The 12,163-nt window shown below is 35.4% G+C and overlaps 1 protein-coding gene across 5 annotated transcripts in view; it reads right to left on the bottom strand.

Annotated features, from left to right (window-relative positions):
• Adamts6 (ADAM metallopeptidase with thrombospondin type 1 motif 6) overlaps window positions 1-12,163 on the bottom strand; it is a 211,614-nt gene that overhangs the window by 110,065 nt on the left and 89,386 nt on the right. For 3 of the 5 annotated variants that reach the window (XR_015734982.1, XM_087896876.1, XM_048442950.3), the window contains one exon: window positions 4,081-4,188. Coding sequence is in view for 4 of the 5 variants with exons in the window: in XM_087896876.1 (XP_087753002.1) it covers window positions 4,081-4,188 (108 nt within the window). In the remaining variant the exon portion in view is untranslated. The remainder of the gene's footprint in view (window positions 1-4,080; window positions 4,189-12,163) is intronic. The other 2 variants (XM_048442953.3, XM_048442954.3) reach the window with 1 other exon arrangement.

Here is a 12,163-nt window from a genome sequence, read left to right as displayed (position 1 = left end):
TGTCAAGAGGAAAATGGCAACACATTCCTGGCATGATATAAGTACTTTTAAAAACATTATCATTTGCCATCAGTATTATTGGGAATGTCTTCTATCTTTATATGCATAGGTTAGAAGAACTACAGTGTTGATCAGGTCAATTGAAATTTTCACTTTAATTTTGCCACTAGAACTCTGCATGATTGTTCTTTTTTTCCAGTCAAAATTCTGAGTTCTGGGTTCTTGTTTAATTTCCAAGTAGACAAAGCTCTAAGTGTAAAGTCTGTACTTGGCAACAATAAATATATATCACCCCTTAAAAACAAAAATTCTTAGAGAATAGTAGTAAATCTAATCAATGAGAAAAAAGTATTGAGTTCCATCATCTTTGCTTTGTATTTTGCTTTAAAATGCTGGTCTAAAACATTTTTTAAAAATTCAAAGTGTGTGTGCACATGCACATGTGTATGGCCTATTGAACTAGGACTATATACATGCCAACAGTAAAGTGTTATCTCACTGGAATATCCTCAGCATATCCTCACTTTTAAATTTTATATTGAATAGAGCCTCACTATATTGTCCAAGCTAGCTTAGAGCCCATAGTTCCCATGCCTCACAAATAATGAGAATTACTGCCATGTGCCATCACGTCATCATGAGGGCAAACAATGTGCTGAAGAAGCTGAGAATTCTATATCTTTAGCTGCAGGTAGCAGAGAGACTGTGTACCACACTAAGCATAGCTTGAGCATAAAAGACTTCAAACCACCCCTACAGTGATACACTTCCTCCAACAAGGTCATACATATTCTACCAAGGTTTTTCTTTTAAATAGTGCCATTCCCCATGGACCAAGCTTCAAACACATGAATCTATGGGGCCATACTTATTCAAACCAGCACAGTTCACTCCCTGGCCATATAGGCTTATCACCATAACATAATGCAAAATGCATTTAGTCCAGCTTTAAAGTCTCCATAGTCTATTGTAGTCTCAATAAAGTTTAGTTCACATTTTAAAGACATTTCTAAGATTCACACAATCTCTTAACTAATCCCCTATAAAATCAAAATCAAAAAACAGATCACATGTTTCCAACATATAATGGCAAATTATGTACATTACTGTTCCAAAATGGAGGACAGGAAGCATAGTAAAGCATTACCGAACCAAAGCAAGACTGAAATCAGTTGGGCAAACTCCAAACTCTGCATCTTCATATTTAATGTCAAATCACATTTCAAATCTCCAACTCCTTTCAGCTTTGTTAATTGTAACACACTTCTTTTTCTTGGGCTGGTTCCACTCCCTGCTAGCCACTTTCCTCAGCAGGTAACCAATAATTTTGGCATCTCCGAAGTTTTGGGGTGGCCAAGGCAATCCAGGCTTCAGCTTCACAGCTTCACACAATGGCCTCTCTAGGCCTCCATGCAGGGACACCCCTGTCATATGTTTGGTCTCAGTGGATCTCCTTAGTCACGGAGGAAGATTCCATGTCCCCTTTTTTGTATTCTTAACTCTAAAACCAGAGCCATGGGGCTGAAGCTCCAAAGATCTGGTGCTTGGTGGGACTGAAACATGCATGGGCTCCCTTATTCAATTACATCTTCACCAGTTTTCTGTCTTTCGCTGTCTAAGTTTGGCTGCCCTGGAACTTGCTCTGTAGACCAGCCTGGCCTCAAACTCAGAGATCAGCCTGTCTCTGCCTTCTGAGTGCTGGGATTCAAGGTGTTCACCACCACACAGGGCTCTAAACTTCTCTTTAATTCCTTTTCACAAGTTAAAAACTTAAACTGTATAGCATCTTGCCCTGAAGTTATCACTTTATTCCTTTATTCCATTTCATAAGCTGTTTATCTCCTTGAACAGAGGACGTAAAACCATTTCACTTCCTGGTGCCCCATTTCTCCTCAAATTGTACATTTTGTAGTTTTTCTTGTTCAGCATGCTTCTTTTCATTGTAGATCTTCAAAAGACCAAATGCTAATCACCACACAACAGAGTCAGTACTAGGCTGTTTGGAGACTTTCTCTGCCAATGGAATTAATCCAAAACTCTTCACTTTAGCCTCAGCCAAACTTTTCAAACAAAGGCAACAAGTAGCCACATTCTTTGCCAAAATATCACAAGAACAGTCTCTAGGTTACATACTAAAATTCTGAAACCTCTTGAGCCAGACCCATACAGTTCAAGTCACCCTCAGTACCACTGTCTTCAATATTCCTACTAGGTTGGTCCATTACTTCCTATTTAAAGTGCTCAGCTGTTTTTCTGATCCAAAAATCCAAAGTTTGCAGTCCTCCAAAAAAAGTTTCGTCAGGCCTACCACAGCAATCCCCAGTCCCTGGTACCAATATCTGTCTTAGTTTAGGTTTATATTGCTGTGAAGAGATACAATAACCATAGCAACTCTTAATAAGAAAAAATTTAATTGGGTTGCTTACAGTTCAGAGATTTAATCCAATACCATCATGGCAGGATATGGTGCCATGCAGGCAGATGTGGTACTATAGAAGGAGGTGAGAGTTTTACATCTTGATCACAGGTGGCAGAAAAAGACTGTACCACACTGGATATAACTTGAGTATGTAAGATCTCAAAGCCTGCCTCCACAGTGACACACTTCCTTCAACAAGGCCACACCTCCTAACAGTGGCACTCTCTATGGGCCAAGCATTCAAACAAATGAGTCTATGGGGGTTATACTTATTCAAACCACCACAAACGTTTTTGTCACATAAGTGATTAATGTTCAGTCATGTGTTTTCAAGTAGCTACTACTTGTAGTACAATTTTTAATATTTGGAGTGATTATATAACTTCTACAATGTTTGTAGATGTTTACTCCCTGTCCATTTTTGTAGTATTGGGGGTCAAACCCAAAGCCTTGTGAATGCCTGACAAGTTACTATCTATCACTGAGTTACATCTCTAGCTCTTGAATATTTATAGGAAAATATTTCTCTGCTTAAAAATATAAAGTAAAATAAAACCTATCAGGTCTATTGACAGTGCTACTCTAGGAGAAGAGAAACTGTGACTCTGGCCAGACCGGGAAAAGAACAGTCCACCAGTGAAGAGTAATAAAGTAACAGATCCCCTTTGTGGCTTCCTTCCTTCACTTGTACATTTCTTTGCAGATGGATGTAAATTGCTACTTGTCCTTGACAAGGACTGGCAGGTCCAAAATAAACCTAGACTGTTGTTTCAAGAATGTGGTTCCTAATATTTTCTATTACTTCAGTGAAAAAAAAGAGAAAGAAAGAATTTTTGTAGTGTATGAAGGCTCTGTATTTTTATTGGCTACCTATAAATTTTGAAAAAAAATCCTAATCCTTTTAAAATGGCCTTACCAATTCTTATATTTAGCATAATTTACCAACATTTCCAAACCCAGCATGGAAAAGCCATCAACATGGCACTAGGTCATGGGTCCTGAATGAAGCCGTCAGCAAGAATTAATAAACTGTGACAGCTGCCCAAAAACTTTCATTCTTTTTATTTAAATATCCCACTGCAAGCTGAAATTCAGTGTGATCTCTGTTGAGAGTAGCCCAGCTCACATGGAAGGAGGCAAAACAGAGAGGAGATGACAAGTATTAGTTATAAATTCAGTCCATAGAATTCTAGAATTTACGTATATAACAATTCCAGAGAAATTTAGTAGCAGAATATAACTAACTTTTTAAATATCTGTTTGAACAATTCTTTTTTCCTGTGGTGCTGAAGATTGAGCCCAGACCTTCATACATATTGGGAAATGCTCTAACATCTCAGCCATGTCCCAACCGTGCATAAACAGTCCCTAGAGAAGATTTTTAAAAATTAGACTAATGAACTAAAATTATTATTTTCATGTTCAATAAATTGATTCATTTGCTTTTATTATTATTCTTTTATGTGGAACTGACATGAGGAAGTTAGGTCCTTTTAATTTCATAAGTAACATACATTTGTAGATAGGACAAATAACACTTGGTTAAAAACCTATTATTTCAAAGTACATCTTAAATTAATACAGATTTCCAGTGTATGAACATCAGCACCAAAAACTGATCAGTTTATGTGTCAAACAGCTAACAAATCACTTGTGCTTACCCCCTTTTCAATATTCCCAGTCTGACATAGGGTCCCCTCGGCAGCTGGAATACTGTTGGTAACACAGCGGTTGCTTTTGCTGAGACACCAGAGCTCTCTACACACTTCCTAGGAAAGAAGGCAAAAGCAAGTTGGTCAGGAATAGAGGTTAAAGCACGTGCATCTCTTGCATAGGGAACACCCACAGTCATTCAGCACAACTTGCTGCTGTTGAAGCCACTATTGAAGAGGATTTAGGGTGAAGGTCTTTCTCAGGGCAGGTTATTCATTTAGTAGGATCATTTAAACTTTGGTCTGAGTTTGTTTTTGGTTTGAGTAGATAAAGTATGTCTTATTATTTAATACTGATGGGGATCTTTTCATAATAGTGTACAGATATTTCATTAACATGGAAGAATAGTGAAAAAATACATAGAGAAGAAATTTGTTTTTTTAATGCTTGAGAATATAAAATAGCACAAACTTGACAACTGCTAACAGAGCAGCGTCAGGTTAATGATTCCTTAGGCAGCATAAAAATAAAAATAATTTTTTAAAAAATTGTAAATATACTGGGGTGGGGAAAGACAGAAATAAACACTGTTAAGTAGATAGGAATTTAACATAGATTTAAAGAAATATGAGGTACATTTTGAAGTAATTTCTAAATTTTGTATGTCTAAGAATTATCTGGAAAAGTAATTTTCAGTTATCAAATAGTTTAGCACAATGATAGTAAACTTTCACAAAATAGGCCTATTTATGATATTTTCACCTTCTTCCTTATTATTTTCTGACTTGGAACATAATTATAAGACTTTTCCAATATCAAAAATAAAAAATACTAGGTTAAGTTATTAGATTATTATCTGGTTATATCTAAATATTATGTCTGTGTTATAATTATATAAAAATTAACTTTAGAAGAAAACACTCAAAATTTTCTAGTTTTTTTACATATGATTATCAATTACCATCACCACCACTAATTTAAACTAGAATTATGAATCTAAATATATTTGTAACAATATGTAATAAAAATACAGAGATAATACAGCACTTAAACCTTTCACTTTTACGTCTCAGGTGAAGTTTTAACTCTCTAGACTCAAGAACTCATGTGACATAGACATAATTAAGAAAGAAAGCAGTAAAATATGGAAGCTATTGTTCTACAAATAGAAATGCGCACATGATCCTACAGCACATTGCTGGGGTTCTCTTTGGATTCCTATTAGAGGTGTCCCTTATCAGTCAGGAGGTGACGTACAATGTGTATTAGGATTTAATACTTGAAATCGGGGGCTGAAGGGATGGCTTGGCTGTTTAACAGCATAAGCTGCTCTTGTAGAAGATTTGAGGTCAGTTCCCAACACACTCGTGGCAGCTCAGAGCCATCTGTATCTCCAGTTCTGGGAATCCAATGTCCTCTGACCTTCACAGGTAGCCCATATGCACATGATGTATGGACATACATGCAGGTGAAACACTTACTACATACAAAATAAAACTAAATTAAAAATTAAATATACTCTATTTTTTACTCTATTTAGAGACTAGTAAACTAAAAAAACAAAAAAATTAAAAGAGCCCTTTGATTACATCAAAATGCTCCTTTTAAAATTGAACTCAATAAAAAATACTTCCTTATTCTTCTTACAGTGTATTTTCAGTGCATTCTTTTAGTTTACTATTTTAGAAACAGCAGGACTGCCATTATTTAAAGGTTAAAATACTGACCTAGTGTAAAGCCTTTTCAAATTCAAACAACAGTGAGGTCACAGATACACATTTAATAGAAAAATATACTTAAAATGTGAAAAAAATAATCATTGATTATCTCTGGACAAGATTCTTAATGTTTTCTCTTTTTTTGGAGGGGGGGATCTAAGTCTTACCTTAGACAAAGGCAAAAGAAGCCTAAAATGTACCTTCTACATAACTAGACGCTGAGGACTCTACTAGTGAAGACAACACTCAGAGCATCCGTTACAAAACACACAGTTTAGTGGTGTCATAGAAACATTATTTTCAAAAAGCAACCTTGAAAACCTCTGTCAAGTGATTAAGGTACTTTTCTTAATTGTGTTGTCAAGATTAATAATATACCTTCCTTTCATGTGTGAAAGACAGATTTCTGCATCTAGCAGGAGTGTGTTTCCTTAGTGATTTCCTGAAGACTGCATTTTGTAGGAATTAGTTTCTCATGCATTGCTACATGCAGCATGGGGCTGCAGACTACACTGGAAAACACACTGGTACTGTAAAAGTAGTCCCAGAGATCATAGAAAGCATTTCTAGCAGAACTCGTGACTGGCATTTCATCTTGAGTAAGAAGGAATTTTGATACTGATTTTTGGAAGGTAAAGACAAAACACAAGAAAAGCTCATTTCTCACCAAGCAAGTTTTAGAATATGGACAGCCTATTTCCTCTGCACAAGAACATTAAGTGCTGAATAAACACTCCAATGAAGGCTTCAAGCTGTAATAAAGTTAATAGCAGGCTTAAGGTTTTTTATCTCTTGAGAAATTTTTATATAAAAGATTACAGTTGTCAAATTCCTTTCCTAAATGAAATATATATGGTGATAGATACAGTTAGTCAGAGGGAATGAGTTTCCCCCAGCTTAGCTCAGGAGCAACAATTTTCTTGCATGTGTTCATCACTCCCAATAGAAGTTCAAGTTTATTACAATCAGTTTCATGACTTCTCTAGGCGAATAAATCGTTGCCTCTGTGCTAGAGTTTCCTCTAGTGTCTTAAATTTCACTTTGGGAAGACTCGGGGAAACCTGGTGCTCTACTGGTCCTGAGATTTAAGGAAGGAGAAAGAAATTTTCAACAGCTCCTCTAAAAGACATCTCTGTTAAATGACAGTGCATGAGAGTGAAAACTTGAAATGGAATCTTTAATTTTATGGGGTCAACTACAATCAGGAAAGAAGATTGAAAAAATGATAGCAATACTCTGTTTCCATTTGCAAATATTTACTGAGACTCTACCACACACCAGACATGTCAGCATAATAAAGCATAATGAAGAAATATTATCACATAGAATCACAGGGACCAGGGAAACTGATATTGCTAATTTCTCTGATAAAACTAGAACAACACCAATATAGTATTTTTTTATTATACTCTTTCCTACATTTATATCTGTACACCACTTCCATGGTTGGGGCCCAAGAGACCAAAAAATGGCACCAGATTCCCAGAAACTAGTTACAGACAGTTGGGAGCCTCTGTGCAGATGCTGGGGACGAAACCTAAGTCTTCTGCAAGGCAGTCAGTTCCCTAAACACTCCGCTATCTCTCAAGCCCTGACACAGTTTTTTTTTATTTTAATAGATCAGTATCATTTCTTAAGTTTTATTCTTTTTACTTAGCTGGTATTAACCAGAGACTATAAGGCAGAGGGCAGAATCTGTGGGCTTAAAGAATGATTTACAAACTGTTCCTTTCAGAAAAATTAAAAGTTGGCAACCTTAACTTATTCTGCTAATTGTTGAAAAGAAAATTTTGTCTACAAAAATCTAAAAGTCATTCTAACACCCACTTTCAATAATATTTAGCTATATCTGTGTGCTTGCCAGTGCCCAGAATCCAATTTCTTTTTACATAGATCCTTTAGTAATCAATTTAGCAAAGAATTCTTTTCCTGAACATATATTTATTTCTTCCTAACATATATATATACATATATATAATTTATCCTCATTTTAAATATTTTAATTAAATATACAGTTCTAAACTGACATTAATCTTACTGAGCATTTGAAGATATTATGATCACTTTTTAGGCCAATGCTATGTTTTGAAAGTCACTTTAATTACTTTCAAGAGTTTGAAGATTTATTTTAGTGCTGTTTCTCTGCTGTATCTGTTGTTGGTTTTGTTTTCAGATTCACGCTCTGAGAATTTGTACTTTTCTTTGACTCTGGTTCCTCTGACACACCTCCATCTTACCTGTCCCTATGCCTATTCAGCATAAATTCGGATCTTCTCTTTTTAATGCCATCTCTCTTACCTCTCTGTCAACATTTTCATATCTTTTTTCCTCTTGAGACAATGATTGTTGGCTTGATGTTGGATTATTTGCTTATGCTGTTTATTACTCATATTCAGTCTGTCTCTAGTGAGTTTATTTTTTTAATGTTTCATCATGCCATAGCTTCTGAGTTATAGAAGTACAGTCAAATGCAATTGTTTCTGTCACACATTCTAAGGTGAACCAAGTTATTGAGTTGATTTATTTGTTCGGTATCAGGTAGGTGAAGTAGTTGTTTTATTCTCCTGTGAGGTACAAGCTAGAGCTCCAAATTTCTTAAGAAAGTTATTTTTCACCCACAAAAACATTTGCTCAATTAAATCCCTGTTGGCATTTCCCCAGCATGTCCTTTGCAGCCTAAATCATACAGCTCATTTTCTTCCTTCTTAGAGATATAGGTATGTAAGGCATTTGCATGCACTGGAGATCACTTTAATAAAAACTAAAACTTGAACCCATTTATTAACTTGTTTTCTAAAAATTAACATAAGGCGGGTAATAATCTGCTTACTGCCCATCCCATAGCCATCTTGCAATGAACTCAATAAACTTATCTTTAAGAAATAATACAAAGCCGGATGGTGGTGGTGCACGCCTTTAATCCCAGCACTTGGAAGGCAGAGGCAGGTCGATGTCTGTGAGTTTTAGGCCAGCCTGGTCTACAAGGACTACTTCTAGAACAGGCTCCAAATCGAGGAAAACAGAGAGAGAGAGAGAGAGAGAGAGAGAGAGAGAGAGAGAGAGAGAGAGAGAGAACAATAGTAATGTTCCCGACAAGATAAGCTCCCAAGTGTGATTTTTCTGAGGATAAACAGCTACTTTCTTATTAAACCTAAGTCCTGTTCTATAGGAGAAATGCATAGCTGGCAAGAAAGTTGTTACAATCCCTTACAATGAGATGGGAACTGTGCTGGAAGTTACACAAACTCTATTAGGGACTATAGAGGTAAACAAAATGGAAATAAGTATTATTTAGAAAGTAATAAATGTTAATAAGAATAAAAAGAAGGAATAATGCTAGAGCTTACACATGCGAATGTATAAACATGCATAAGTTTAGGTAAGGTTATCAAAGAAGGCATCATTTATTTAACAAGCAATCAACTAAGCAAAATAATTATGGAATTTAATAACCTGATGTGACTGAGAATTGCTGGGAAAAGTTTTTGCATAGAGAATAGACAGAAGACCTGTACTCCACTTGAGGTAGAATAAAAGGTGAAGTTGAGTCAATATGCAATTCTTAAACTTCCCATGTTCAAAGCAGGCACATCTCCTATTTGTGTAGCTGCTGTTCAGAAAGAGAATCACAAATGACAGATATTCCCAGAAGAAATGGAGATACTTATTGAATGTCTACCATGTGCCCAGCACAGGAAACGTTATGTAACCTTGTATATGCTCTGACTACCTGAAGTTTACAAGAATAGTTAGGCTGTTGCTTGTTGAAAAGTTTTCCATAAATGAATAAAATTTACTGATGGTTAACTTGACATTATAGGTAATAGTAAATGGTGAACAGACTTTGCAAAATAAAATATTTTGTTAAAATATTATATTCCAAAAATATTAGGTTCTATTATGAAACCATGTGCTAGATAATGTGTTCTAATTTATGGATGAGAATACCATGCCTACTGGTAGAACATCATTCAGTTCTACATTAAAATAAATGGAATTTACAACAGGCTACTAAGGATTTATGCAATACCTTCATTTTAAATGAACAATGACAATATTCACATATAATAAAAGAGTATGCACAAATTACACAAAGTTATAAAACTTATGTGGCTTAAATCTACCTACAGGTGAATATTCTTCCCTTCATAGTTAATAGCTAATTACATACTATGCATAATTAAGCTATATTTAATTCCTAAGAGTTATCTGAAATCCAAGGTTTGGATATGATTCAATGTGACAGAATGAAGAGATAGGGAGCAAATCTGAAAGAGTGCTAATTTGTGCTTTTTGGAATACAGCCAAAAAAATTCCACCCATATAACATATAAGCCTATGATTTCCCTTCTATGTTTAAACTTATTACTACTGCAATGTTGTCTGTCAGTTTGGTTTCTATGATTATTTTCTAATTAAAAATATTAAACATGAAAGAAAAGTGAGAAGTGGAAGAAAAAAGGCATAATAGGTTCTACAGAGCTTTATAGGAGTTTGTTGCTCTGAATCAGCAAAAAAATTTCTGGAGACAACGGTTCTGTTGTTTTATTTACAATGTGCCTTTCCTAAGATGTACCTAAAAATCATCTCTAGAACCAGAATTGGAAGATATTTGAAGACAATATAGTGAAAATCTAGCTTTTACATGCTGCAGTTTATCTTAAAGAAGTATACATTCAAACTTCACACACAGGGGTTAGTTCTCTCTTTCCACCATGCAGGTTCCAAGATTAAACCCAGGTCTTCTGGTTTGGTGGTAAAAGGCATTTATTCACTGAATCATTCATTTATCTGGCCCCTAACTTTTTTTTTTTAATAACAGAAAATAAGACTGAGGATGTGGCTTAGTTGAGAGAAGTCACATGTTTGACCTAAACAAGGGCTTGAATTTGATCCCCAGGACCACATAAACTGGGTATGACATTACATGCCTAGAACCCCAGCAATGGAGAGGAGCAGGTAGGAGACTCGGGAGGAGTTCAAGGTCATCCCCAACTACATAGCAAGTTTAAGGTCAGTCTGAGCTACACGAAATGCTGCTGGTGGTGTTGGTGTTGGTATTGACGGTGATGGTGGTGGTGGTAGTGATGGTGGTGGCAAGAAATTCCATCATTTCACGATACCACAATTTAGGATTTCAGACATCTGAGAATGTATGTTCCCAAACAGTAATTTTAAACATTACTTCTCTCCCCTCAGAACAGGGCTAAAATGGAGAGTTTTGAGAAGTTTGCTAATAAGGAATGAGACATTACCTGATGAAAAGTAAACAAGTGTTTTCTAAAACAAACACATCTTACAATTTTTAGCTCATTAACACAATTACTATCTTAGAAGCAACTGATGAGACAGGCTCAAATCTTTATTCGTTTTTAATGTAGGAGTGTATAAATCACACACTGTAAACATAGTTTCCCCATCTATAAACTATTACAAAGTCATAATAAATTTTACCAATGCAGTGTGAAATATTTCAGAAAAGTACTATATCAGTTATATAACTGCATACCGTTTATAGGTTACTAGATGATGCAAATATATTTATATATTATACTGTGCTATTCTGCATTCTTTGCATTTATAGCCTTTATATTTTCTTTCCTATTCTGCTAGAATTTATGGATAATGTGAAAGCAGAAATAGATAATATGCAATGACAGCTGTGGAAAACTGTGCTCCACATAAAACAACCAGCTGTGGTTAACACGCATGTAACTGGAGGCATACACTAAAAATTCACAGAAAAATATGGAGCTGGGCATTGATAAGCTCACAATCACCACAAAGTGAATGGGATGGAAAACGTTATCACTGTAGGAGTTATAGTTCATTCTATAATTGTTCAAAATCTTCCCAGAAATCATTAGAAACTACCTTCCAAAATAGGAATCATTTCAAGACTACTGTTCCCTAGTCTTACATGAGTGTGCTTTGTGTTCACCTTAGCATGTTACACTCAGGTCATCTTTCCCTTCATCTGCCTTCTGGAACACAATGTGCTAACCTGACTGGACTCAAGCTTCAATGGCTCAATTGATTTCCAAAGCAGTATTTAGAATATTACAAATGTTAGGGAAACAAGATAAAAAAAACAGTGTAAATTGAATATGATAATTGTGTGAACACAATTTTTTAGATACAAGTGCAAGAGGTGGGAGAGATTTTTAAAAATCTATTAGAGATCAAAAATCCTAATTAACTGGCCAGTGGTGATACATGCCTTTAATCCCAGCCTGGTCTACAGGGTGAGTTTCAGGACATGCTCCAAAGCTACACAGAGAAACCCTGTCTCGAAAAACATTCTCGAAAAAAAAAATTCTTGAAAAAAGAATCCTAATTAGAAATATATAGTAGAATATAAGAAGAACATAAG

This window comes from Myodes glareolus, chromosome 15 (genome assembly GCF_982192425.1).
Source record: "Myodes glareolus chromosome 15, mMyoGla1.1, whole genome shotgun sequence".
Lineage (NCBI taxonomy): Eukaryota > Metazoa > Chordata > Mammalia > Rodentia > Cricetidae > Myodes > Myodes glareolus.
This window is presented reverse-complemented; position numbering and strand designations above follow the sequence as displayed.